Source organism: Tamandua tetradactyla, chromosome 2 (assembly GCF_023851605.1).
Source record: "Tamandua tetradactyla isolate mTamTet1 chromosome 2, mTamTet1.pri, whole genome shotgun sequence".
NCBI classification, from domain to species: Eukaryota; Metazoa; Chordata; class Mammalia; order Pilosa; family Myrmecophagidae; genus Tamandua; species Tamandua tetradactyla.
Window position 1 is genome coordinate 56,312,312 of NC_135328.1, and position 27,175 is coordinate 56,339,486.

General features: G+C 55.9%; 1 protein-coding gene across 7 annotated transcripts in view; it reads right to left on the bottom strand.

The window, feature by feature from the left end:
- Window positions 1-336: 336 nt before the first annotated feature.
- RALGDS (ral guanine nucleotide dissociation stimulator) overlaps window positions 337-27,175 on the bottom strand; it is a 49,923-nt gene continuing 23,084 nt past the window's right edge. For 2 of the 7 annotated variants that reach the window (XM_077147553.1, XM_077147558.1), the window contains exons 2-18: window positions 14,420-14,530; window positions 13,111-13,304; window positions 12,490-12,585; window positions 11,405-11,598; window positions 10,778-11,136; window positions 8,953-9,168; window positions 8,545-8,648; window positions 7,969-8,053; window positions 6,814-6,888; window positions 6,242-6,328; window positions 5,680-5,712; window positions 5,230-5,351; window positions 4,927-5,022; window positions 4,424-4,625; window positions 3,981-4,223; window positions 2,707-2,821; window positions 337-1,404 (exon numbers count right to left, since the gene is read on the bottom strand). In XM_077147553.1, the coding sequence (XP_077003668.1) occupies window positions 1,229-1,404; window positions 2,707-2,821; window positions 3,981-4,223; window positions 4,424-4,625; window positions 4,927-5,022; window positions 5,230-5,351; window positions 5,680-5,712; window positions 6,242-6,328; window positions 6,814-6,888; window positions 7,969-8,053; window positions 8,545-8,648; window positions 8,953-9,168; window positions 10,778-11,136; window positions 11,405-11,598; window positions 12,490-12,585; window positions 13,111-13,304; window positions 14,420-14,530 (2,508 nt within the window). In that variant the 3' untranslated portion in view covers window positions 337-1,228. Of the gene's footprint in view, window positions 1,405-2,706; window positions 2,822-3,980; window positions 4,224-4,423; window positions 4,626-4,926; window positions 5,023-5,229; window positions 5,352-5,679; window positions 5,713-6,241; window positions 6,329-6,813; window positions 6,889-7,968; window positions 8,054-8,544; window positions 8,649-8,952; window positions 9,169-10,777; window positions 11,137-11,404; window positions 11,599-12,489; window positions 12,586-13,110; window positions 13,305-14,419; window positions 14,531-19,301; window positions 24,035-24,066; window positions 24,250-27,175 lie in introns of those variants that run through there. The other 5 variants (XM_077147535.1, XM_077147547.1, XM_077147539.1 and 2 more) reach the window with 5 other exon arrangements.

Sequence of the window (27,175 nt, forward strand, 5' to 3'; positions counted from 1 at the left end):
GTGGCCACTGTCTGGACCTGGATCAGGAAACGCAAATGTAAAGATACCCATATCAGAGGTGGATGTGTTATCTTGTGGAAGAATCTTTCCTTTCTAAATCACAGGAGTCCTGATGGCTGGTCTCAGTTCCTTGCCTGGTCTAGTGATACTGAAATGCACATTTGCTCTGTGAAAGAGGGACACTGCGTCTCCTTCAGTAAGCCAGGGAAGGGTAGCTGGCCCTACTTGTTTTTCCCATAAACTGATGCCCCTATAATGACTTATTTGAATGAAGAATGTGAGAGTGTGTATCTCATTTAAATTGACAGAGTAAATGAAAGAACCAAACACATCAAATCCAAGCCTGTAGTAGAAACAGGGTTTTAATATAATATTTAAGTCTAGCATTTGCTATTTACAACAAATAAATATTGCCCCTCCCCAATTGGTAAACTTTTTTTTTTTTTTTTGCTTTTCATACAAAAATTCAATCACTCTCCCATCTCCCTGAAATCCTCCCTTCTACTAAGCCCCGCCTTGCGTGGTCTCGTGAAGTCCAGAAAGCAGTGGTATGTGGCCCTTGCAGCGGTATGAGATTTGACATCGGCGGGCCCCTGCTGGGCCACTGCTCACTCACTGGGTGAAGAGTGGATTTTGTGAAGAGGGTCTCTCCCTCCTCTCCCTGGGATGGGTAGAGACTCCCTCACTCCTGGTAGGCCCTGATGGTGGAATCTTTGGTGTAGCCAGAGAAGGGCTTGAGTGGGGTTGGAGGGGCTGGGACCCCTGGCAATGTCACAGGCGGATGCCCTCAGGCCCAAGGAGAGAACTGTAGTGGTCAGACCCAGCGGGTGAGTGGTTGCTCTGGGGTGCCCAGGGGCACAGGTGGCAGTGACATGCACCGGCAAAGGCGCAAGGGAAGGGTGGAGAGGGCAGTACCCAGCAATGGGCAGGGCACCACGCCTGTTGGCAGCGCTCCTTGGCAAAAGTCAATCCTCTGGTTCTCACAGAGCAGAAGGCACCTAAGGCAGCAAGTGGTCCACGGGAGTCCAGGTCAGCCTGGGACAGGCAGGCATCATACCTGGTAGCAGGAGAGGTTCAGGTGGGAAACAAGCCCAGGGGTGGCCTAGGCAGGCTGGCAGGGAGGGTGGCACCCACCTGGCCGGGCCCATACAAGTCTGTAAATGTTAACCTATCCAGCAGCCAGGCCCCGGAAAGGGTGGCCCTGCGGCTCGCTGGTGCCAGGGGCTGGTTAGAAGATGCCCTTGGCGATCTTGAGTCCCTTCTGCTTCATGCGTGGAAGGGTCGAGCTGGCTCCGTGCTTGACCTTTGCCCCCTTGGTGAAGGTCCGTTTCTTCAGGACAAAGTCATAGTTGGCAGTAGAGTTCATGGCGTAGAACACGTTGGCGTTCTCAGGGATCTTCAGCTCTGGTGGGGCAGAGGGTGGTCAGCTGTGCCCCTAGGGGGCCACAGGACACCTCACCGCCTGAGAGTCCCCATGAAGGCAGGTGTGAGGCAGAGACCAGTCTCCCGCCCAGCCCCACAGCAACAATGCCTCTGAATGACACCTACCCTAGGGGCGGACTCTGCAGAGGCACTAATTGACCCAGGCAATTCTTGAAGAAAAAGTGACTCTGACTCCACTATTCCAATCTCAGATATGAGCTGCCAAAGGGTCATCCCATCCTGCTCCCCAGATACCTTCATTTATTGGGATCCTGGAGCTAGAATAGGCTTTCTAGAATCCAGACTGTCTCCCCCGGATCCTACACTATTCAGAATTCCCCTTGGGTACGTGACACCCAGCAAGTGTTTACTCTATGCTCCCTTTTTTGACTTGCTCCCTCTGACCTAGAGCCTGTTAGAAATCAATGCTGGGCTGCAATTTGTGTTCCTGCCTCAACTGTGTGGCTACTACTCGCCCATCTTAACCTCTCAAAGTTTTCTGTAGGATGGGTCCCATCTGCCCTATCAATCTCACACCTCACCATTTCCCATTTCCCATCATGAAGATGAGAAAGCATTTACTGCTAGGGATAGTGGGAGTCACTGCCTGGGATCATGGCTGGGTGAGGGTGTTCAGCTCGCTGAGAAGAAAACAGCCAACCTCACTGATGCACATACGTAACAGGCACATGTATGCTGACCATTTTTCTCTCCCCTTTGGGAATGAGAAGCAGGCACAGGGCCCTGAGTAACTGGTCTAAGGTCTCAGACCCCAGGAGGGCTGGATTTGAGTCCGTGCCATTCTTCTTTCCCTTTTGCAGTTAGTAAAAAATACTGACTTGGCTTCCTAGAGAATCCAGAGGGGATCAAGGACATTGTGTTTTGTTTTTAGTATCATAAAGGCATGGACTGTAACATATTTGGTGGCTGTGTCCACCAGTCCTGATGTCTTTGGAGGGGCAATCACTCCATCCTGTCCAGAGGATGCCCTCTGAGTTGAGCCCGTGTGCCTGGCCATAATTCCCCCTTGCTTGAGTTGAAAAGCTTTTTCTCTGGGCTCCTCAATGATGTTAGCTTTGAACTTGGGTTTCCCAATGCCTGGGAAACACTCCCAGCAAAGGGGATATGACCAGGAGATAGTACAGGCAGGGAGAAGATGCTGTGGGCACCGAGGGCTACCTGGGGCAGGTCAGTGTGTACATAAGATGCTGACCCTCCCTGATGTCAGGTTCACTGGGGCCAGAGGGCCTTGGACCTGCTCTCTCCCATTCGCCTCCAGCTTACTTCGATCCTCTGAGATGATCTGGACGAGCTCGTAGTCCTCTGGCTCATCCTCATCCAGGTTGTGTTTGTCCATGGCCTTGCGGATCACAGTTGGAGCTTTATCTTGGCTGGTCACCTTGGGTGGGTCAGGGGACAGGCCATCAAGGCACAGGACCTGGAGCCAACTGACCCAGCGTACAGCCACCAGAGATCCCCTGGAGCCACCTCAGCACTGAGCAGGGGCGCTGCCAGCCTCAGGGGAGGGACAGCTCTATGGAGGCCTCCCTGCCTTCTCCTGCTTCCCTGGGGAGACCTCCATGGAATGAGAGGGGTCATTTCAACCATTCCTTCCCCCATCTCTACAAAAGCCTACACCTCCTTTCATATCACCTTGGGAAACAGCTTGCCATCTGGGGTCTGTCTCCCCTGACCCTGACCTTCCAGGATAACGGTATCAGTGAAATCCCAGAATAGGCAACATCCAGTCCAAGCATGGATATCAGAGAGGAAAATGGGCTGGAGACAATCAACTACCCACCAGTCCTGGGCTCGAGGATGCAGTGGTCAGCACAGCCCAGACTCAGGCAAAGGGTTGTACAAGTGGCAGCTTAGTTACAACCATGCCAGTCCCTGGAAGCAAGAGAAGTGCAGCCCGGGGCAGGTGGGTCACATGGCCCTCGGCCAGCCTGGGTGGGGTGGAGGTTGGGGATGTCTCCATCAGCTGGTCCTATCCAGCATCTGCCCACTGCTCATGCCACCACGCTCATGCCACCACCCTGGGGCAGGGCCTTCCCTCTCCTCCTGGGTCACAGCAGCTTCCTCTCACTGGCCTATGTCTCCACACAACAGCCCATCTGCCCCATTGTGGCCAAAGGTCACCTGCTGACCCGGCCCTGCTCTGACACCGCAGTGGCTTCCATCTCCCCCAGAGAAAATCAAGCTCCATCTAGCGGTCCAAGGGCCTGACATCCCTGACCCTGCTCCTTCACCTCTGGCCTCCATGCTGCTCCTCAGCTCTGATCAGGCAAGCACTCTCCCTCCTCGGAACCTCACCTCCCGCCCTCCCCCTCTCTGGGGCTGTCTCAGCGAGGTCTTCCCAGGCCATTAACTCAACCTGCAAGCACTGACCCCCACATCCACAGTCCTTAGGTCTCTTGGCCATTTAACACACGCTCCTCCAGCTGTCCTTCCCCACCCACTACAACGTCCTCTCCAGGATGACAGGGGAAGAACAGGGCATTCTTTATGCCCTGCGGCCTGGACAGGTGAGGGGCCCGCAGAGTCCCCCAGCTCACCAGGATGCTCTTGTACATGTTGCCGTTGTCCACGTCCAGGCTGACGCGGATGATGCAGCAGTCGCCCACCTGCTGGTTGTAGAGGGGAAGCGAGGAGGTGTAGCTGGTGACCCCTGAGATGGAGCGCTTGTGGGTGCGCGTGGTGGCCACGGGGGTGGTGGAGGCGGAGGAGGAGGAGGTGCTGCTAGAGGCTGAGCTGATGCCGGAGGTCTCTGGGGATGACTGGGACGCCGACTCCCAGAACTGGGGGGACAGCGAAATAAGCAGAAGCCACAGACCTGGCAGGGCACCTGGGACCGGTATAACAAGCCCAGGGGCTTCCAGAGGCTCCATTCTGGAATCAGGGCTTCTTGGCCCCTTTTGTGGGAGGGGAGAGGGGAACAAAGGCACTGGGCAGGGAGAGTCGGGGGAAGGGCTGACAGAGAGAAGGCATGGGCAGGCACCTTCTTTTCCTGGCCATCAGGGGACTCGGGGACAAAGCTCATGTTGATCTCCTCCACGTCGGAGCTGGAGGAACCGGCGGAGTGCACGCTGAGCGCGTCGGCTGTGTCCCCGCTACTGAGGTAGGGGCCGTACTTGAGTTGATCACAGGACTTGGAGTGGGAGCTGCTGGTGGTGCTGAAGTCTGTGTTGGGGGCCTGGCGGCTGGAGAAGGGTCGGCTTACCCTGGGGGCCTTCCCCAGGGTACAACCAACCTAGGCTGCTACCACTGCACTCCGTGCACCAGGGGCCCTGCAGGTGCCTGAGAGATGGTGCTGCATCACCTCACTTCACAGAGGAGGGAACCGAGGCCCAGAGAGGGGGCATCTTGCTCCCAGTCACAGGGCTGGTTAGGAGTGGGGCTGGGATCCCCATGCCAAGCCGACCTCCTGGGCCCACTCTTAGCCCCAAAGTTTCATGGCGCCTCGGGCTGGCTGCACCTGCCCACCCTGGACCGGACACTCACTCGCTCCAGCGCTTGATGATGGCCGTGTTCTTCTTGGTCTTGAGGGTGTTGCTGGCCGACTCAGATGGGGGCTCCAGCTCACAAGACAGGTTGTAACTACAGGGCAGAGCAGCAGCTGGGAGGCCACCAGTGGCCACACCTCAGGTTTCCCTCCCAGGGTCTACCCAGAAGCTGGCATCTGGGTGCCTGTGTCCAAGCAGCAGTTCCAATGCTAACGTAGGCGCCACGGCCACAGGCTCTCCAGCCCTGCGCACCAGGGAGAGCCCCGCCCCTGCCCCCGCCCGTTTACTGTCCTGGCCTCACCTCTCAGTCTCACTGAGCCGCTCCATGGACCGGAACCAGGCCACAAACTGCTCCTCGGGGGTGATGCTGTAATTGTTGCAGGCTGACTGCAGCAGCTTGATCTGGGCAATCACTTCGAACTCCTGGCACAGGAGGAAAGGCAGGATGCGGGAGAGGGCGGAGTGGGCTTGCTGGGTGAGACGGGGGACCAGTAGCTGGATCTTTGCTCCCATGGGGCACCCCCCCTTCTCATCTAGGTTCTACCCATCCTCAGGGCTGAGTCCAAACACTTATTCAAACACCTTATCCCCTAAGAAGGTGTCCATGATTCCACATACAACCCCCACCCTCCGGTGGCAGGGCCTGCCTCATTTCTGTCAAACTTTCCCCATAAACCTAAAAGGAGGGGCGACACAGTCTTCTGCCCTGATTTCCACCACACCCCCAACAGTGAGTACCACGGCCACTCACCTTCCTCCTCTTCTCAAAGTTGATCAGTCTACCCTGGAAGATGGGCAACCAATATCCATTAGAAAGGGTCCCCTTAGGCCATCACCCACACTCCTTCTCAGGCTGCACAACCACGAGGGCCCACCAGGGGGCAGGGTGCACACATACCAGTACTTGGAACTAAGTGGGGGTTCTAGACAGCAGAGGTGGGGGCCTGGGGCTAAGGACCTGTGAGCCCAATTCTCTCTGATAGCAGATGGAGGGGCTGCAGGCTGGAAGGGGGTGCTGGGCCTGATCTTGGAGGGGTCCTACTTCACTTTCCTCCCCATGGTCATCTCGGCCAAAACCTCATGCACTTTAGCAATCAGGTAACTGTGCTGGGACGTGGGACAGGGACCCGGGACTGGAGGTTTATTTCCAGCCTCTGCTGAATTTTCTATAAGATGGCCATGACACCCCAGCTCCCCGGAACAGCTGAGTCGTGGGTGACCAGTGCTGAGAGCTCAGGGTTCAGGGTAGCGCCTCTCCTCCTCAACCTTCGGGACCCTCCCCCGCCCCCGCCTTAGCCCCCAGGCTCACTCACATACAGATAATCCTTCATGGCCGTGTCCAGCATCACCAGGTCGGTGAGGAAGGTCCCCAGGTAGGGAATGGTGCCCTGGATGACACCCTGTGGCATCGGGGGAGTAGGGATGAGCACTCGTTCCCGGGCACACCCAAGGCCCCACCCTGAAAACTCAGCCTCAGACTCCCAGGACCACCCAGACCGCAGCCCCACGCCCTGGAGCAGTAGGGTAGTCTTAACCATCTCCCTCCAAGTCACCCTTCCAGCCTCCAAGGGCCCCAAACTCCCTTCCAGGCGCCTCCCAGGAACGGCTTCTGGTAAAACATAAAGCTATGTGTTCCATGGGTACCCAACCCCCAAACCCTCCCTCACATGGGCTTCTAGGCTCTTGCCCTGACTGGTTGCAATTAGCCCCACCTCCTCCCCCAAAGATTCCAGCGGCTCTGGAATCAGGAGATTCCCCTCAGGAGGGGGCATCTAAGGGAGGCTTTCCAGGCAGGGTGACACCAGTGGGAGGGAAGCAAGGAGGGCCCCCACCCTGACTTGGAGGCCAGCCCCACCAGGCCCTCCCTGGCCTCAGGCACACTCACCCTCTCCTGCTGCTGCTGCCTCTTCTGAGCCCTCTTGGGGTTCATCTCAAGGGTGGCAAACTTGGAGGTCCCCTCCTGCCAGAATTGAAGACAGGATGAGGACTGTGAGGCCCTTAGCCCCTCACCCACTGTCCATGGAGCCTTGGACACCTGCCTGAGTCGGGGGTGGAAATGCAGCTGCCACCACCAGTGTCGCCAGTCTCCCCAGAGTGTGACCTGGGGCAAGGGGCCTGGCCTCCCCGAGCCTGTCTGCTCATCTGCCATGTGTGAGCCAAGACTCGACCCCTCATCAAGCATCTACAGGACTTGCTGTGGCTCCCACCATCTTGCTGTCCACCACGGAGCCATGGGAGACCCAGCCACGTTCCTTCCCTCCCTTGAACCTCACTGCCTTGCCATGAGGTCACGCCTTCATTCAGATGGGGGCACAGGCCCAATAGAGGTGGTGACATGTCTTGAGTCACACAGGGAAACCAAGGAAAGGCAGCTTTTTCCTAGAAGGATCCTTGTCTGAGCTGACACCACCACACAACCACTCAGTGTCTAGCTCTCCCAGCCTTTCAGTGTGCGTGTGAAAGGGCCTCCAACTGGCCGAGCCACAAAAGGAGAGGATGGGGTGTCTCTGGAGGCCTAAGTTGAGCAGCTCCTGCCTGCCCCAGTCCACCGCCAAGGACCCCAAAGTCTACTTGAGATCATTACAAAGATACCCCCTTCCCATGGAATCCTTGGGAAGTTCTCAGAGAACAGACATGAATTTGTGAGTCCCACAAAGAGTTCTCATAGCCCTCTGAGGCATATGACATTGCTGACCAGGCCACTTATCAGAATCGTGAGGTTGTGATTGGTCAGCAGTGTCCCACGGGGGCACAGAGGGGAGGTGCAGCGCACACACATATCTATCTCCCAGGTCTGGCCTTCTGCACCCAAGGCTGGCCAGGCCCTCTGGTCACCTGGCTCCTGTGAACCCCCCTTAGCACACCACATCCACGTCCCAGTACCTGCTGCCCTACAACTGCCTTCCGCCTGCACACAAACCAAACCTCTCCCTTTTCCTCTTCGCCCATACAAGGCCAGGCTAGAACTTTTCAAAGGACTTTTCAATGACAAACTAACCACCTCCCTCTCCCAGCACTGGACCCGCAGACTCCTCTTTACCTTGATGAGCAGCTCCCTGCTCAGTGAGTAATTGTTCTCGTCTGAGAAAATCTCAGACAGCTTCTGAAAGTGGCGGAAGCTTTCCCTGTGGGAGAGAAAAGAGTCAGTTGGGAAAAGTGGGGGGGTGGAGGGGGGAGGGCATAAGGGAAAAGAAGCCCCCAAGGGACAGGACTGCCTGGTTGAGGGTCTCTGAAGCTGGGTGACTCTGAGCCCCGTGAGGCCCCAGGGCTCTGGGCAGCTGAGCTCTCAGGTTGGCACAACTGGCCCCCCACTCCCAATTCACTGAGCAACTGGCTTTCCCCCACTTAGATTTCAATTGGACAGGGTGTGCTGGTGTGCAGCAGACACTGGACAGGCTCCCGTTTGGACCAATTCTGAAAGCGACAGGGAAGGGAACCCGTCCTGAGGCACAGCGGCCGACCCCAGGCCACAGGGAGATGGAGCGCTCCAGCTCCGCCCAGTCCCTGCCCAGGACCCGCTGCCCAGCACAGCCCAGGCTCACTGGGCGACCCTGGCCAGACGCCCCCTCCCAGGGGGGTGGTCCACCCTGCGTCCTCTGGAGAGAGGCCCGCGCACCTAGACACCTCCTCCCAGGTCTTCTTCAGTCGGTGGATCGAGTTGCTCTGAAGCGCAGAGAGGACAGCGTAGAGTGAGGAGAAATTCTTGAGGATCCTGCACTCCTGGGGAGGGAGAAAGAATGGGCCCTGACTCGGAGTAGGGGCCCGCCTGCTCCAACTTCAGCCCCCTCGGCTGCCATCTCTCCTCCTGGATGAGACGCATGCCCAGCGCAGGTTTGCCGTGAGCCCACGGGGTGACACCCACAGGAGGCCTTTTCCTCAACCTAAGAAATGGGCCCCAGCGGGAAGTGAGCATGCGCCTGGCACACGCAGGGCATGCAGTGCTGCAGGGCGGGGAGGGCCGCGGTCCCGGTGGTGATAAGTGCGAAGAGGATGCTCCAGGGCTCTGAGAGGCCCCTGCGCGTACCCTGGCCACCTCGATCCAGTGCTCCACCACCCTGGCCCTGTCCAGGGCCTTCGTGCTCCGGTCTCCAAGGCAGGTGGTGATGACGCAGTTGGCTACACGGTTGAACTGGGTCACAGTGGCGCGGATGGTGGGTGCCAGGTGCTCCTTGCCCTTCTTGTCACGCTGGGACCAGATGGAGCCCAGACAGTGGTAGGGCACCACCTTCTTGAACAGCTCCTGGGGAGAAGGGGGTGTCACCTGGGCTTGTCCTCTCCCAGCACAGATACCACCATCCTCCAGGACTCAGGCCAGGGCCCAGTGTTCTCAGCGGGAGCTCAGCAAGCTGATGATGGGTTGTGCTGTCTGCCCTCTGAAGGTGCCCAGGCCTCAAATGACTCAGAACCCAAGGCCAGCAGGAAGAGAGCTGCTTGAAGTTCATCTCACAAACTCAAGCACCAGAGGTGGCTCTTGCCTGCACAGGTCCAGAGAGCACCTTGCACCTCTCCTGATAATTCCTTCTGGAACTGCTCTTCATCGGATGCATAGTCCCTGGGGCCCAGGGGCTTTGGGTGCCTGCCAAAGGGTCCAGTACACAACAGGGTCTGCTTAGTGTACTCTAGAGACCTCCAGAACAGAGGTGGGACGCTGGTGGACCCGGCTGTACCCAAGTGAGCTTTTAACTAAGAAATGAGGATTTGATTGCTGAATCATTATACAGATATTCCCTTTTGCTTTCTGGTATACTAGCGTAGGAAGAGGGAAATACCTAAAATCTTTGAATTGTAATCCAGCTGCCTTGATCTCTGACAACGGTTGTATACAGCCTTTATCTTGTGCCCTTGCAATAGTAAAAAAACTTGTGACTAGACTTGACTTGTGTCCACTTATCCAGTTTTCTGATTTTACAGTTTATGATCACTAAAGACAGCCCCTAACGTTCATTAATAAAGGGTCCTAGGTGGGTGCAGAATTACCCCACTCCAAGCCCAAAGCTATCTTGGTAATAGAGACTGGGTCTAACCAAAATAGGCCTGCCTGACATGCGAAGCAGTTTAGACTTTAATCTATAAGTCACTTATACATCATTACAATACTAAAAATCACACCCGTCATCATATTAGGCTGCCATTTTCTTACGTAAGTTCTGTGACTATGCATGTAATCAATATGCATATGCTTGATAATTAAATCACCTCTAATCACATCACCTGGGGCCACTGTGTTCATTATCCTAAAATCTGCCCATTTTTTTTTTCAGGGGGGTGCATGGGCAGGCTCCGGGAATCGAACCCAGGTCTCTGGCATGGTAGGCAAGAATTCTGCCACTGAGCCACTATTGCACCACCTCCATCTTTTAATGCTGTAAAACTACCAAAATGACCGCAGTTCAGGGAGACAGATTTTTGGTCCAACAGGCCATTTAATCTCCCATTACCCGCCTAATACTTTGTCTCTTTTTGAAACTCCAGTGTCTCAGGAATTGGTCATTTGAACCCAGCAGGCAAAGGAATCCACCACCTTTGTCAGGTAACAATCTCCTCTCCACTCCACAATGGGCCAGACCCACCTCCCCACCACTCAATAGGCTTCTAGTTGTTTCCTCTCACTTATTCTTCACAGTTACTGTGTGCAGCAGGTACTATTAGTGTCTTATATGTACTCTCCAGGTGGGGAAACTGAGGGCTTGGGTGTCAAGAAGCCTGACCAGGTCACAAGGTTGGGAAGTTGTGGAGCCAGGAATTGGACCTATATCATCAGACTCTGGATCAGAGGATGGCTAGTCTGGGCCAGCAGATACCAGAAGGAAGATCCACCCAGCATGGCACTGTCAAGCTCAGCTGCTCACCGCATCCATCAGTGTAAATTGCTCTGCCACCAGCTCAGGAGGGAACGCCAAGAGGTTCACCTTCTTCTCTCTCAGCTCATTCTCTGTGGTCAAAGGCAATGGACAGGAAGGCTCTGGTGCTGCAGGAGGTGTTAGCTCTGGCTCTAGCTCTAGCTCTGGGGCGGATACTAAAGCTGTGTCTTGCTCTGGAGGTGGTGCTGGAGCTGGTTCTACCTCTGAAGCTGGCACTGGAGCTGGCTTGAGCTCTGGAGCTGGTGCAAGAGCTGGCTCTAGCTCCAGAGTTGGTGCTAGGGGTGGCTCTAGCTCTGGAGCTGGATCTGGAGCTGGCTCTAGCTCCAGAGCGGGCGGTGGAGCTGGTACTGAAAGTGAAAGAGGTGGAAGGTTCAACAACACGAATGACTTCCTTTATACCTTTCCAAACACAAAGATCCCACTGCCTCTAAGGGAAGTCCAAGCCCAAGAATCTACCCACAGGAAGTCTTCCCTGATTGCAGTCTATCAGATAAGTTGTCTCTGGCTACATTTTGCTCCTGGCTCAAGAACAACCTCTGGAAGTTCCTCCCTGCACTGCCCAGACCTGCCCCCCTCCCTGTACACTTAAGTGTGCCCATATTCAGTCCTTCTCACCCTCTGGCTCTGCCTCAATGCGTTCCGGGTGGTTCAGCTGGGCAAGGAGAAGGTGGGCACGGCGCTCCAGGTCTGAGCCAGGCATGTTAAGCTGCACATAGGCCACCAGCTGCTTGAGGCAGGGAAAGTCTGGTGGCTGAAAGAAATCCTCCGAGTACTGGTCCAGCCAGGTGCCCAGGATGGAGGAGATGGTGCTGGGGGTAGGTGGGTGGGCAGCAGAGTCAGGGGACTGGCCTTTCTTTCTATGCTGCCCCTTGAGGGCAACCGTGCCAGGGCTGAGCTCCTATGCCTGACACGGGTGTCAGAGGCCAGCCTACCCTGCCCCAACACCACTCTACCTGTCCTGGCAGTGGCAGGCCGGGTTCAAGCAGGGGGCTGGCAAAGAGCCTCGACTGTAGGGAGCTCCTGATCAATGGTCTGACCAACTCTCCTGTTCTACAGGAAAACCTGACATGCTTCTTTGTCTGTCTCCCCTGGGACCCATCTCATCGGAGCATAAACTCCACAAGGTCAGGGAGGGATTGAGCCTGCTCTGCCCACTGCATGGTACTGACACCCTGCAGGAGCTTCGTAAATGCCTGCCTGCTGAGGGAACAGAGGCTCTCCTCCTACCCTGGTCCCTCATGGCTCCTCCACCTTGAGCTCCTGCCTTGAGGTGCTGCCTCAGTCTCTACGGACCATGTGTGGGTCTCTTCTTCCCACTGACACTGCCCTCCCGAAGGACAAGAGCACAGCCCAGCCTGGCCCTCCCTGCCGGAGGCAGACAGGAGTGAAGTCCAGGGCAGACTGGTGAGCTGGCAGCTGATGATCTGCTGCTCTGGGTCTGCACTAGGTGTGGACGGGGCATCGGGGCTGGGGTGGGGCTGGGTTCTCTCAGGGGCCAACTCTGAGCCCCCAAGGTCCTCTGCCCACCCACAGCTCCCTTTGACTCCTATATACATGCAAGAGGAACCCCCTGAACTCAACCCTCTAAGGGTGATCACAGGATGTGTGGGGCCCAGGGTTCTGCCCAGTCTCTCCCACGTAACTCCCTGCATTGGTCTGTGGAGACAGGAACCCTTCCCTGTGATCCAAAGTCCACTTACTTTTTTAGCTGGTCCTCAGGTCCACCGTCCTCATCAGAGTAAGGGAGGATACATCCATATCTAGAGGAGGCCGTGAGGGCGTCACATCTACCGTACCTGCTTATGATGTCTAGTGTTATTGTCTGAATTCACGACTAATGTAGAAGCCCAGGAGGGCAGGGACTTTTGTCTGCATTGTTCACTGCCTAGAAAAGTACCTGCACATAGTAGGTGCTAAACATCTATTTGAAGAACAAATAAACCCTAACCAGCACCTTCCCAGATAGCTGAATAGGCCTGGCTGCACCAAGGACAGGGGCTCCTAGTAGGAATCTCAAACCTCCTTGACAAATGGAAAACAGGCTTTCATAGGCCCCTTCGAGGCAGAGCTTCTGTTTAGGGGAGAGGAAAATAATATTCATGAAAATCTCCTGCCCCTCCAACTGCCCTTTCTGCTGATCCAGGCTCCGGGGAAGCACTTTCCACGGCCCAGTTAGTCCCTACAGCGACCCGAGGGGGTTGGTCTTCCCACCGCCCCACCTTTCAGAGGAGCAAACCGAGGTCAGGGGTGAAGCGACAACTGTGGGACACAGCTGGAGGGGGCAGAGACGTCAGTGCACTATGGGTGGGGTGGACACTCACCGCTTGAACAGCAGGTCCAGGACCTGCTGGGTGGTGGTGAAGGCCCGGTATGTGCAGAGGAAGATGGTGACATAGGAGAGGTCGCTGCCCTGGAAGGCAGGGACCAGGTGCTCCACCAGCTTCTCCAGTGTGCCTGCCTTGACAGTCCGCACCTTGCAGGTCTCATATAAGTTCAGGCCTGGCTCATTTTCAAACTGGGATGGGAGAGAGTGAGAACAAGGAGAGAAAGGTCTAGTCAAGTCTCCTTCCTCCCATTTGGAGACCTTGTACCACCAAGAAGACACAGACTGAGCCACCTTTTCCTTTCAAGGCAATGAACTGCTAATATCACTTCCTTCTACCTAAAGGTTTGAGAACCTGAGGCCATGGAGACCCCAGACCCGGCAAATGGGCAGATGCCAGGAGTGTCCCTGGAGGGAGAAAAACCCCGCAGGACCAAGGATCCAAACAGAGCCTCAGCGTAGCCAGACCTTCCTGGCAGTAACGACTGCAGGGGACTCTATTTCACATGGTCAGGGCAACAATGCGATGCCTTTTGCTGACTCCACATCAAGCAAATGTAAAGGAATGAAAAGAGCCAGGCCCAGGCAGGATGCAGGGACCCGCCACCATCACAGGCAGCTGGTGGCAACTCAACTGCTGCACCCTTTGGGAAGGTTCTTGGCTCCCGCTGTCACAGTTGCTGTCTGCCATGACCTCTGTGCAGCCCTCTCTCCTGGCAGCCTCTCCCTGGGGCCAGCAGTATCAGGGCTTTAGGATGCCCAGATGTCCCTGAAAGGGCAGCAGGGAAACTTCCCTCGAGGCCTAGCAGCACTGACGGCTGGATCACGGCCCTAAGCCACCTCCTTCTGCTCCTGTGCAGCCGAGTCAGGCCTCGGCCTCTGAGCTGGGAAGGTCAAGGGCACCGGTTATGTGAGACAGGAGGCGCCTTTCTGAATGGGAATCTCTTCAGCCTGTAGAAGGCCTGGAAGGACAGGTGTTGGCTCCTGCATAGGGACATGGGGGCAGGTAGTGGACACAGAAATACAGCAGGGAAATGCAAATATACCTGAAGTAAACCAAGCTTCATCCTAACCTGAAGGGAAAACCATATGAGAGACTCTTCTCTGACGTTCCTATAATTATGACCTTCCACCTAGTTAAGGTAGGGTATTGGGGGTTGAGTGAGGGGTGCATGTCTAGATTCCTTAGGGGGCAGGAGAGTGGGTCACTCAGGAAGCCCTGGAAGAGTCACCGATGTGGTATGTGGGGCCCTCCCTGGTCCCCTGGGACTGGGTGGGGACACCCCACTGCGCTTGCAAGCACTCACCCCAAGCCAGCGCTGGCCCTTGTTGGCGGCATGGTGCACCTGCACCTTACGCAGGGAGATGGTGTAGATGACCCCGTTGACCAGCTCCTCGCCAATCTCCTGCGTGGAGCTCTGAAAAGACAGGGCCCAGCAGCCGGGCCAGGGGGTGTCAGGGAGCCACCGTGTCGCCTCAGGTGGAGGCTCCATGTGACCGTGCGCACCTCAGGCACAGATGGGGGCCTGCGTCAATCTCCAATCCAGAAAGAAATGAACTGACAGATCAGGGCAGACAGGCTCCTGCCCACCCGCCAGCTATGACCTGGGGTGTGAACAGGAAGGGCCCACCTGGCTTTAACCCCTGAAATCCTGCTCCGGCGAAGGTCAGACTTGACCCTTACACCTCACCCTGCCCCCAGTGATTATTGTTGCTTGACCATTTTGCAGATGGGTATATGGAGGCAAAGAGAGGATTAACCTGTTGCAGGTAAATGGTGGCACTGGGATCCTAAGGCCCTGACACAGCCAATGGCACCTAGCAGGGCTATGGCCAGGCCCGACAGAGAAAGCACCATTCCCATGGCCAAATGTCCTGTGACCATCTTTATGATCGTCCCCACACCTGCAGGAGTGGGTGGACAGACTCTACTGGCGGCTGGCCCAGCCTTGGAGTCAGCATCCGAGGCTGTTCCTTTCCTTTCTGCTCATTCATGGTCTTGGGCTCACTTGGGCAACAGAGGAGTTCCCAGTTTCCCTCTGTCATGTGTGTGGGGGCAGGGAGTGGAACGTGACTGTCAGGGTGTGGGCTGTGGCTGGGGGTTCCTCAGAACCGCTAACCACAGGCTGAGACAAGAGTGGGGGAAGCTCTGCTGCTTCCCGGATCCCCTTTAGAAAAGCAAGGCCCTTGTTTTAGGAGGCAGTGATTCTTCCCACTGGACAGGCTGGCCTGGAACCTGCATCATCAAGCCCTGGTCAAGTCCACTGGTTGTAGCCGTCTGTCCTGAGCTTTACAGCCCCTCTTCTACCTCCCAGGGAAGAGGAGAGCTTGGCCTGGAAATGGGGGGGGGGGAGGGCTCAGGGTAAGGGCAAAGATATTGACCTCTAAGAGTTGCAGGAACGATCAGGGAGGTGCTAGCTAGGCAAAGAGTAATCAGACATGCCGTCAATGCCAGCAGCTAGGACCACAGGATTACATCCCCAACACAGGGCCTGGAGCTTAGAGAAGGCTCAAGGGAAAGTGCTTTCTTGGCCTGTGACCCACTCCTAGTTCTTCCCTAAAGCTGGGCCCCTGGGTAGGGAACAGGTACCCAACACCCTGTGGGCTGTGTCTCCCAGATATCAGCACCACTGAGGTCAGGGCCTTAAGGGCCTGGGCCTCTCACCTCCTACCCATCTCTAGGGGCTCTGGGAGGCCCAGAGTCTTCCTCTGAAAGTCCATTTCCTTTGACCTGAGGCTGCCCTCCCTCTCTGCGCTTCTCACAGACAGGAAAGCCCCTGAGACAACACTCAGGCTCCTGGCCCTCTGCATCCTCTGGGGAGAGACCAGCCCTATTTTGCGGAAGTTAACAAGGAAATCACAGGCAGAGGTCTTTCCATGCAGATATCCCCAAACAGCCCACACTTGGCAGAGGGCCAGCCTCTACACGGAAGATGGGAAATTCCTCCTCCTTCAGTAAGAAAAAGCTGAAACAGATGCTCACTTTCCTTTCCCCACCTTACATATCTCTCCCCTGCCTAGAAAACCACTCCTCAGAGGAGACAGGCCTCAGAGGCCAAAGCCCCCGTTAAGGCTGCTGGCCTGGCTAGAAGGGCTTCTCCCTCTCCCAGGGCTTCTGGTCCAGCTGGGAGCCAGGCTGTGCCCTGAGTGCCATGGGCACTGTCCTCCTGGGTAGTGGTCTGGAGTCCCAAGCAGGACCTGTCTGCCAGAGGGCACCCACACCTTAACCCCAACGGAGACCAGCACATGGCCTGGCTCCCAGCCCTGGCTCCACCAACACCTATCCAATGGAAGTGTTTCCCGCCCAGGCAGGACCAGGCCAACCCACAGGGGAGGCCAAGGCCAGGTGGTCTCAGCCATGGCCATGTGGAGCAGGACTACACACACAGAGGCTCCTCGGGGAGCCTTGGGCCTCAGCTAGCAGCCCAGCAGCTGGCCCCACCCTGTGTGGTGTCATATGAGCCCTGTGCCCATCCCCCACTCCAGGGTGGTCTCCTTCTGCCAGCCTGGTGTGGGGCAGGGAGGGACGCCAAGAGTCACACATGCCTGGGACTGGAGAGCTTGGATGCCACCCTGCGTCACAGATGGGGAAGCTGTTCCGGTCTGTTTGGAGCTAACGTCCTCTCTGGTTCCTTCGGATAGCAACAGCAAAAGCATACCTTTACAACAACGCTGAGTGCAGGCACCATTTAACTGTCTCAATGAGAGATAACAGTAGCACAGGGATCTAACACAAGTTGTCCCAAGGTCCACACACAGGGTGGTGGGGGGCATCTATCCCCTATTCTGACCACTCCCTGCCCCCTTCCACGGACAAACAAGCAAAACAGCCAGCAGCTCTAGCATCTGTATCCAGACCCTCAGGGCAGGATGGCAGGGCCCTGGCACCTGCAGGTAACCCTGGGACACTGGGTCACCCTCTCTGCCAGCAGAGCTGAGTAGGCAGGCCTAGGAGCAGGCAGCCCATCTGGGCAGCACCAGGCCCTCCAGGATGCTCAGGGAGTGCCAAGTAAACAGCTGAGGCAGAGAAAATGCCTTCCCGCTGGGGGAGGGGCCCACAGCCAGCCAAGCTGAGCTGTTAGGGGAAAAGAATGCCACATGGTTGGGAGTATTCTTGGGGATTGGATCGTCCTGTCCCACCCTCAACAGGGCCTACTTATGCTCCCAGGGCCTGCGACACAGCAGCCATGGCTCTGAATACCCTGCCCTGCCTCTAATGCTTGGGTCAAATGGAGTGAGGGTGTCTCGATCCCCTCCAGGGCTCTGGAAAGGAAAGGCCGGCAGAACAGACACCCAGGGGTTCCCATTCTCTGCTCTTCCTTGGAGCACAGTCTGCAACCCTGAGGACGGGAAGGGGACGCAGGGCCTTGGTGGTGTCTGGTTAGTGTGTTACCGGATCTGCCATCTCATGGTTACGGGCCAGCAGCAGGCTATGCCCCTGGCTGGCTGAGGGAGGGGGGTACAGGCCAACCTTCAATTTCTTCCAGGTAGAATATGAGGGCCAGCAGGGGCCCTTATATCCAGATACTCGTAAGGTGACCTATGGGGCCTGCACATGCCATGGTGGCACCTTCTGCCCGTCCTGATAACCCATCCTGACTCTTAGCCCTGTCCAGGTGGTGCAACTAGAAGTCCTGCACATCCACCAGACCCACAGACTCCTCTGGCTTTCAGACTGGCTACACCTAAAGACACCCGGCCCTGGCCTGAAGCAGAGGGAGGAGAAGGGTTTGAGCCTCCACTGTAGTCCCCAAACCATCTGGGCCCGTCCAGGGCTGGCACGTGGAGAGGCTGGAGCAAGTGGTTCAAATCACAAGCCTCCGTGTGCATGACCTCACCGGTGCAGGGACCTGGACGTACCCTGCAGATATGATGCCCAGGCCACCCAGAGTTTACCCTGGGATACTCACCCTGCAACCCCCAGCACCCAGCAGCTCTGGCCATATGAGGTCCTTCCCCAGGCCTACCAGACCTCACAGCTCCCTCCTCCAGGGAAGGATCTGCTTCTCAGCAACGCTGTACCCCGAGCTGGGCCTCTCGTCTGAGCAATGGACAGAAGAGCCACAGCTCTCTGTGGGGTCAAGAGGTAATGTGAGGAGCACATCTAGCACGGCCCCGCACACAAAAGCACCCAGCGAATGGGATCTCACAGTGGTGGTGGTGGTGCTGTGTAATGCCAGACCCACCCCAGCCCCAAACAGACCCGATAAACACTGAAGGAAAAAACCCTGGCACCTGGAGGAGAGCTACCCTAATTCTAAACCACTGCAGGTGAGCAGTTAGCCCTGCAGTTCTCTGACTTTTTAGGCTTTTGCTCAAGTACCGAGGCCAAAAGATGAAACAGAGAGGGCTATCTGAATAGGCACCCAGAACACAGTTTAATTTAAACCCTGCTGATGTGCCCACCCTCTCCATTTTATACAGGCAGAGATTGAGGCCTGGGGGCAGATCAAGGAGAGGGTGTCCAAGCTGAGCCCAGAACCCAGAACTTCCGAAGTCCAATTTCCGATTCTTCCCTTAGATCACGATCCTGGAGAAACAGCCAGCCTTAGGCCCACCAAGGGCAAGAATTAAGATGCCTTGAGTCTGCATTCATCCTGGGACATACCATGGCCCTGCCCGAGGGTGTGTCCCCCCAAGCCCCTGAGCCCGAGCGTATGGACAAGACCCCAGTTGGGACATGAGGTCCAGTCCTGGATGGAGGTGGACCGCACTTCTGGTTCCCAGGCCCCACAGCCCACAGAAGCAGTCCTGGCTGGGAGAGGCACAAGCAGGGAAACCACAGTGTTTGGTGACCCCAGAAATTGGAGATTCTGGAGATTAGGGATCAGGCTATGCTGAGTCCACAAAGAAACCAACCCATGCCCCACAGGAATCTTTCCTGCCAGCCTGAGCCTAGTCATTTGTCATCTCAGCATTTAAGGAGGAGGAAAAAACCCTGATCAATTAAGTGAGAGAGAGCCATCCCCTCCTCTTTGCCCACTGCCAGTCCCCTCTACCACCTGTTCATGATCTGTTGGGCCTGTTCATGACCAGATTCTGACCATCGGGACAGCATGGGGCCCAGGTGGGCCCAGGTATGGGAGGGAGCTATAGGTAACAACCAAGGAGGAGGAGTGGCCCGGTCCTGAGAGGATCCAGGGAGGGGCTGACTGAAGGTCCAGAACCAACACTAACACAACCACCCACCTGCATTCAGAATGCGGCAGACACTTCCTGGGTGCCAAGTCCTTCATACACTCATCCCAATTAATCCAGACAGATGAGGAAATGACTGGCTGGGGAACTCTCCCAGGTCATGGAGCCTGGAAGCGGCAGGCAGTACGGGAATTTGAACCCAGGCCCGGGACTCCACACTGTTGTCTGGCTCCTGCCTTGCTCTACAGATGGCTGTTGTCTTCATACTCAGAGCCCAACGCATCATCACACTGGTAAAGAAGAGAGGCCAGAGAAGGGAAGCGGCTTCCTCAGGCCACACAGCAAGGTGGTAGATGGCTGGGCTGAGCCAGAACCCAGGTCTCTAACAACCGCATGCCTCTGCTAGGGAAAAAGTTGTATGCAAGGCACCTAAGGGGCTCCAGGATGGGCACGGTGCCCATGGGCTCTGAGGACAGCTACAAGGCCCTGGGAAGCCTTGCGCTGATGTGTGCCCCAGCCAGGGAGCTAAGAGCCCCACAAGCCCAGAGTATCAGACACTCCCAAGGCTTGGCCTGCCACTCTTCCCGCCAGTGCTGAAAAAGTAACCAACTGTCAAGGCCACTGGTACCTAGTGAGAAAACACGACCACGGCAGTCACCACCTGTCTGGCTCTGACTGTACCAGGCACTGTGCAGACTGCTTGTCCTGCTGCTTGTTTCACTCAGTCCTCACCAGAACCCTAAGAGGAGGAACTACTAGCTTGTCCATTTTACAGATGAGGAAGCTGAGGCTCCGAGAGCTGAAGCAGGTCTAAGGTTGAAAAGGGGCTAAGCTGGCATTCCAGCCCACATAAGACACCACCTCTCTGTTCTATATATGCCTTGGGATGTCAACATAGAGAAAGTGATGCAAGCATCATATGGTTCCCTACAGAGGAGAGGAAAATGCCTTTAACTCTTCACATACAATCCCTCACTCCCAGGCCTTCTGCCGTGCTCACCAAGCAACATTTTGGCTATAATGTCCCTCACTCCCCAGCCCATGTGCCAGCTGAGAAGTTCTGCTCAATATTTCTGCTTCTCACAGTCAACTCCTGCACTAGGCTCCTAGTTCTAATTTCTGTCTTTGCAGAATCAGATTGGCTGGAGCTGTGCGTCTGGGACACGGTGTTTCTGGACCTGTGACGCCAGAGGGTGGGCCCCCAAAAAGGGTGGCCACACCACAGCAGTTATGCTGTGGGAGCTGTCTGGGCGGCCAGCCAGCAGCCCCTGGAAACCAGTCTTCTGACGACCTGAAGGCAGCCTCCTGAAAGCACCCCTATTTGCTCCTTCAGAGCTTGCCAAGAGCCAGTGTTAAATCGACCCCAAATCCTCACCAGCAGCAGGGCCAGGCTGAGCAGATGCAAGAGTTCCCAGAGTCAGGGCCTAGAACTGTCTGACCTCCAGGCTGAGTGAGGCTCAGAGCCCAGTTTAGCCCATGATAAGTCAGTCCAGCATCTCCCAGCGTTGGTCCCCTACCACCCACTCCCAGGAAACAGGTCAGCATGCCCAAGTGTCCCACACCTGGAGGTTCCTGTTATCCCCAGAAATGAAGACCCAGTAGCAGCCAGCTTAGCCCCCACCCCCCTCATCTCCAGAGGCCTTAGAGGAGTAACTGAAGGGAGAAGTCCGAGGGGACATAGGGGCCAGTGGTCAACAGCCAGCCCCTGCCTGATCTCAATGGGTCATGCAGCTCCTGGAATTGGCCAGGAGGCCCACTTCAAAGATTAAAAACTTAAATACAGTTGCAGAAACAGAGCACTCTGGCCACCACTCTTGGACCTCTAGTGAACAATGGGTAATGAGCTCTGGGAGTTAAACTGAAGACCTTGTACGCAGTGAGGTCAAGAGACCAGGCAACTGGCATGGGGGCTGGGTGGCTGGGGGGAGACTCTGTTCTGTGCATCTCCATTCTGAAAAACAGAAGAGTCCTCATTCCCAATTCATCCACAGATTGTGCGCAGGCATTGCGGTAACACTGCCTGGGTTGTAATCCCACCTCTGCCATTTATGAGCTGGGCGACTCAGTGTAATCTAATTAAGTTCTTGTGCCTCAGTTGTTTCATCTGCTAAATGGACTATTAATAGTACTGACCTCAAAAGGCTGCAAATTATAAGTAAATGCACGCAAATTCTTAGAACAGGATTGCCTACAAAGTGCTGCATCATATCAGCTATTATTTCAAACCTTTGGTTTAAACCTTTTTTGGGTTCAGCTGTAGGCCTGCCTTCTCCTGGAAGCTCTCCTCAACATCCGCTTGCTGGAAGCACACGTGCTTTTCTTTGGACTGTAAACATCCCTACTACGTACCTGACCCACAGCATTTACAGAATACCTCGGCTTGGTTTTCCTGCAGCTCTACGGTCTTCCCCGCAGCTCCAGTCTTCCCCTCACATTTATAATGCCCTTCATAGTGAGCTCTGCCTTATTCTTTCCTGATCCCTGCAGGTTCTTGCTCACAGTAGGTACCCAACAAAGAACATAGTCCAGGCTCAAATCCTGACTGTATTACCTCTTTAGTGTGGGAACTTTGCCTCTATTACTCCCAGTTTCCAACAAAGTAGGGCTGACAGCTACTTGACTGGGTTGGTCTAAGTGAGATGGAATGAGTTGGTAGTGCCTGCAGCCAGCAAGTGCTACAAACTTGAGAACTCCTTTTGCTCACCCAAGGCAGGAGCCTGCTTGGATTAGGGGCATGGACTAGGTCACCTCCAGAAAGCAGAGAGCCGTGCATGTTGAGCTCAGTCTGTGGTGCCTTGGCTTAGAATTGAGATGAAGAACTGATGCCCAGAGGTGCGAAGACATCCAGTAGCCCAAAGACAGAAGGACTGGGTGGAGGCTTGGCAGGGAAATGAGGATGGGGATAGAAGGCAAAAACTGCCTGTTTTTTCCCCAGACAGGACAGGGACCGCAAACAGGGCCGCTTCTGCTCTGGCAGACTACAGCGACCAGGAAATCAGCTCCGGGATGGGGGGAGGGGGGAGGGGTTGCTGTTGGCAGGAGGGACAGTGACTTCCCCGCCCCCTCCCGTGGGCCCACGGTAAATGGTCATTGTGTTTAGTTTCCGGCAGTGGCCTCCTCTCCTGCCAGGACCCTGGTTTTCCTGCTCCAGCCAGAAGCTTCCCCTTTCTAAACAGTGGCCACGGCCTGGATCCCAGCGCTAAGGCCGGATGAGGGAGAACAGCAGAAAGACAGAAGGCAGAACCCCAGGAAGGAATGGAGCTCAGATCTGCCTTTCCCTTGGGTTTCTCAGGGATGCAGATGGACAAAGTGAGCAAAAGAAAGAGAAGCAGCAGAGTCCCACCCTGGTCAGGAACCTGCCCGGCCCCTGGGAGAGTTCAGACCAGACCCTCCCAGCACACAAAGCCCGAGTCGCTGCCAGACATAATGGAAGCCAGATGAATGCAGGGCTGGTGTCAGGCCTCCCACCCCCACCCTCCTGGGGGTCCTGCTCTAGCTGCCAATGAGGAGAGCTCTGGGAGATGAGGGACTGGAGTGGGAGGGCCAGTGAGGACCTGTCTGGCCCTGCCACCTGCCAAGTCCAGGAGGAGAGAGTCTCCTAATCCCAAGGTTCCTCCATCAAGAGCTCTTTCCACCCCTGCCAGCTCCCTAAGCTGAGCAGGGAAACACGTTTTACCCTTCTGCAAAAATACATCTAAGGAGGCAAGTAGAAGCACTATATCCAGGTTGCCTAAAGGGGTAATTACAATGTACCTTAGCTTAAAAGTGATAAAGGAGCTAGGGGAGCATGGGAGTGGGGGTAGGGGGAGAGTGAGGACGTTCCTAACCACCTGCAGGGTCAGGAAGTCCACAGTTAAGGTTTCAGCCCCCAGGAGCTTTGCCCCGCCCTAAGGCCCCTACCCAGGGGCTGGCCTCAGTCAGTCCCTCTTGTACAGGTCCATGCCGGGGCGGAGTGGGCTAGAGGGCACTTCCCTGCCTCACATGCTGCACAAAAGGGGGGAGGCAGAGGTCACCACCTCATGACCCACTGGGATCCCCTTTCCTGGGTGGCTTGTAAACAAAAGAGTCCCAGGCCTCACTCAGTTACCGACCCCAATCCGTGACAATCATATACACACTAGCTCTCTTGTCTGAATCCTCCCAAATCCTTACATATGCAGGCAAATTGGCACATTTTCCAATCAAGCAGAAGTGAATCACCCCTTGGGCCTGAGAGGCCCTTGTCCCCTTACCATCTGGACATCTGATCCCACATCTTGGAGTCCCCCGCCCCTTCCTCTAAGCAGCCCTGATGTCTTTCTGGTCATCAGACCCACTATGACCCCAACTGCCTCTGAGCATTCTAGGATTGTGCCATCCTAGAAAACCAATTGTTTCCCACCGTCATCGTGAAGCCTATCAGCGCCAGATGCTGGGTCTCGCCTGGCAAAGGAGGCGAAATAAGAGCCATTCCCTGCTGCTGGAAGTTCACAGACCAGCAGGGAAATCACCCTTCTCGGGAAACCATCTAGCCAAGGCTGCGGGGGCTCAGGCTAGCACGCCTGGGCTCTGTGAGGACACGCAGCGGTACGAAACTGACGAGGGGACATAACCCCAGCTCTAGTCCCTAACCTGTTGGACCAGGTTTGCTGTCTGCCCTCCGGCCTACCTCGCTGCCTTGGGGTCGGAGCAAGGAGCGGGATTTCTGTGGAGGTAACCCACAAAGCAGGGCAGGTCCCCATTCACTCCTCGCCCGGGCCCGCCTCGCGCTGCCCGTGGGTCGCTCGGGACATGACCCCGCAGGGGGGTGGGCTCGGGCCCGCCCTGGGTCACCCACCTCCAGACGCGGAAGGTCCGGGTCGAGCTGAGTAAAGCTGTGCAGCACCACCGCGCAGCTGTCCGGGACGCCCACCTCCAAGCGCACGGCGTCCCACACGCTGCGGCTCCGCCGGGAGCCCGGAAACAGCGGCTCGGCGCCGCCCGTAGGCCCGGCCGCCTCGGCCCACATGCGCTGCACCATGGACCGCTCGCAGCGGCGCGGGCGGTCCGCCGGGGCGCTGGGCCCCGGACCGCGCGGGCGCAGAGGCCGGCCCGGGCGCGAAGCGGGGGCGGCGGCGCGGCCCGCGCGGCTCCGCGCTGCCTGCGCTCTGAGCCCGCCGCCCGGCCGCCGCTGAGGTCAGGCCGGGGGCGGGGCCACGGCGGAGGCGGGGCCAGGACGGGGCCGTGGGGAGAGGATGGGGGGGAGGGGGAGAGGGCGGGACCGCGGAAGAGAGGAGGGGCTGAAGCAGAGGGGCGGGCTCTGAAGGCCAGACAGTGCTGGGGTGGTGGAAGGCGGGGCCAGGGATGAGAGCAGCACGTGTGTGTGTGTGTGTGTGTGTGTGTGTGTGTGTGTGTGTGTGTGTATGTGTCACTGCATGTGCGAGCATGTTAGCTCTGTGTGTGTGTGTGTGTGTGATGAGAGCAGCACGTGTGTGTGTGTGTGTGTCACTGCATGTGCGAGCATGTTAGCTCTGTGTGCCCCTACGGAGCAGTAGTTCTACGGAGGGGCTGTGGGTACTGTTGTTAGGTACCTCGCCTGCCTGTCCGAGCTGGGCAGTGTGTTTGCGGTAGGTATGGGTTGTGCATACGTTGATCTGCGGTAAAGCTGCAGCTGGCGCCAGGCCCTGGAGTCAGCCAGACTTCCCGAATTCCAGTCCATCTCCTCCCTAGCTCTGTGGCGTTGTACAAGTTGCGTAACCTCTCTGAACCAGTTTCTTCATCGGGGAAATATGAGTAAGGAAATAACTTCCTCGGCAAGGGCTGAGAGGATCATGGGGTAAGTGACGTCGGGCACCTACGGGTGCCCGCACCTGGTTATGTGCTCCTGGCACCGGAACGGCGGCCGGACGTGCGGCACACATGTGCATGTGGAAGTTCTGCCTGCCGGGTTTTGTGTTTGGTAGTGAGTTATGGTTCAGGGAGGGCGCAGCTACCCGTCAGGGACTTTACTGGCTCCATCTCTCCTTTTAGCCCTACAGCCACCCTGAGAAGTAGATGCAGGCAGAAAGGAGGCAGAGGAGGGGAATAGTTGGAGAAGTGGGGGGAGACCGGAAGTCACTGGGGCTTGGGGTCTACAGAGATTCAAGGAGGAGGGAGGGATCAAGAGGGGCAAACACCAGGCAGACCACCTGGCCCTGGTCAGCTGGAGCCCATGGTGACTTTAGCACCCATCCTCTCAGGGCATGGTGAGGGTGGTAATGAGGGTGCTGAGGGGCGAGAGGAAGCAGGGCTAGGGAGCTTCAGTTACTCTTTCCAGAAGTCAGTGAGGAGAGGAGGAAGGAGTCTGGAAGTTAACAGCAGGGCTAAGAGAGCTGCTTTAAGGATATCTATAGAATGGATGAATGAATGGGCCACTTCCACACACTTATCCCACTCCTGGAGGCTGCCTAAGCCTCAGCCCTTAGCCCTCAGAGATCAGCAATTGCTAATGCCACCAACCTGCCCGAGAACCGGTCCCTTATCGCTTGGGCTTCAGTTTCCCCATCTGTAAAATGAGGGGCAGGACCAGACTCCATAATCCACAAGCATATCTTGTGCACGGACTATGTGCTGAACTGCAGATGTTCCTGGTCACAGGGCCCCAGGAAGCCCCATCCACTTGTGCACCCACCCTGGCAACATGAGCACACACAGGGCAGTTTTCTGCCTGGGCCTGAGGCAAGGCCTTGATAAAGACAGGGAGAAAAGAAAATGATTTGGCAGTTCAAAGTATTAAAAATGCTCATGTCTTCTGATCTGATAATCCCACTCTTAGGAATCCATCCTGAAGAAATAAGCAGAGATGTGGACAGGGTTTCTAAATAAGGATGTATATAGAAGCGTCAATTGCAATACTGTAAAACAGAATAAATCAAATGCCCAAAAGATAGGACCTTAAGTGCCATTACATGCCACAGGAGCAACACACTCTTTCGTTATGCAGGAAAATGCTCTGATTGAGTTGTGAAGAGAGAAAGACGAGATACAGAATATGCTTTTAAGACTAGTTACTACATATATGCCTAAGACTAGAAGATCTACTTCCAAAAGATAATGGTGCTTATTTCTGCTCTGGTTGGTGGTTTACATTTTATTTTTCTTTGTACTTTTTTGAATCTTCTAATTTTTCTAAAATAAATATTTTTATAATGAGAAACATATCATAAAGACAAGACAGGGAGAGTTGGCTTGGGGCACAAGTCCCTGGGAGGCCGTCTGGTAGAAGTCTGTGTCCTGCCGCCCTGGAGAGCAAGGCGGCTGGGGCTGCACATTTAGAGGAGGAAGGCCCCCAAAGGGCAGCAAAGGGGTGCCGTGGACTGCTCCTCTGCCTCCTTGACATCCTCCAGCTCCTCCTTCCAAGGCCAAGCTTTCAGTGCCTCGGGAAATTCAAAAGTGGTGCTGAGAGAATGGAAGCTGCCTGGTTTACCTCCTTTCTCTGCTCTCTTTATCCCTTTCTCCAAAGGAAGGGTCTGAGAAGCAAGCTCATGCACATTTTACAGTTGGCAAAGGGGTACACAGAGGCCAAGTCAGTCAAAAGGGCACAGAGGAGTAATCCCAACATCTACTGCCTCTCTGGCCTTGAAGGTTTAGAGATAACTGGGTGGGGTTGGAGTCAGCCCCAAGGAGGCTGGGGAGAGATGGAGTGGGGGATAAATCATCATTACGTCCCCCTACCAACACAGATGCCCTGGCTACACCCTATCTGACCACTTGGACATCATCTAAGCAAGGCAGGGGGTCCCATCTATTACTAAACCAGACCTCTGGTCACTAACTGTTTGCCTTTACCAGTGTCTCCTTCCTGCCTTGTTCCTCCCCTTTGGGGCTTCCCTTCTGCAAGCCTGCTCACAGTTGCAGCTGCACCCGCCACTGTCAGTTCCCAGGGTGGCAGTGTAGCATGGAGGGTAGGTTCTGGCTTTCTAATGCCT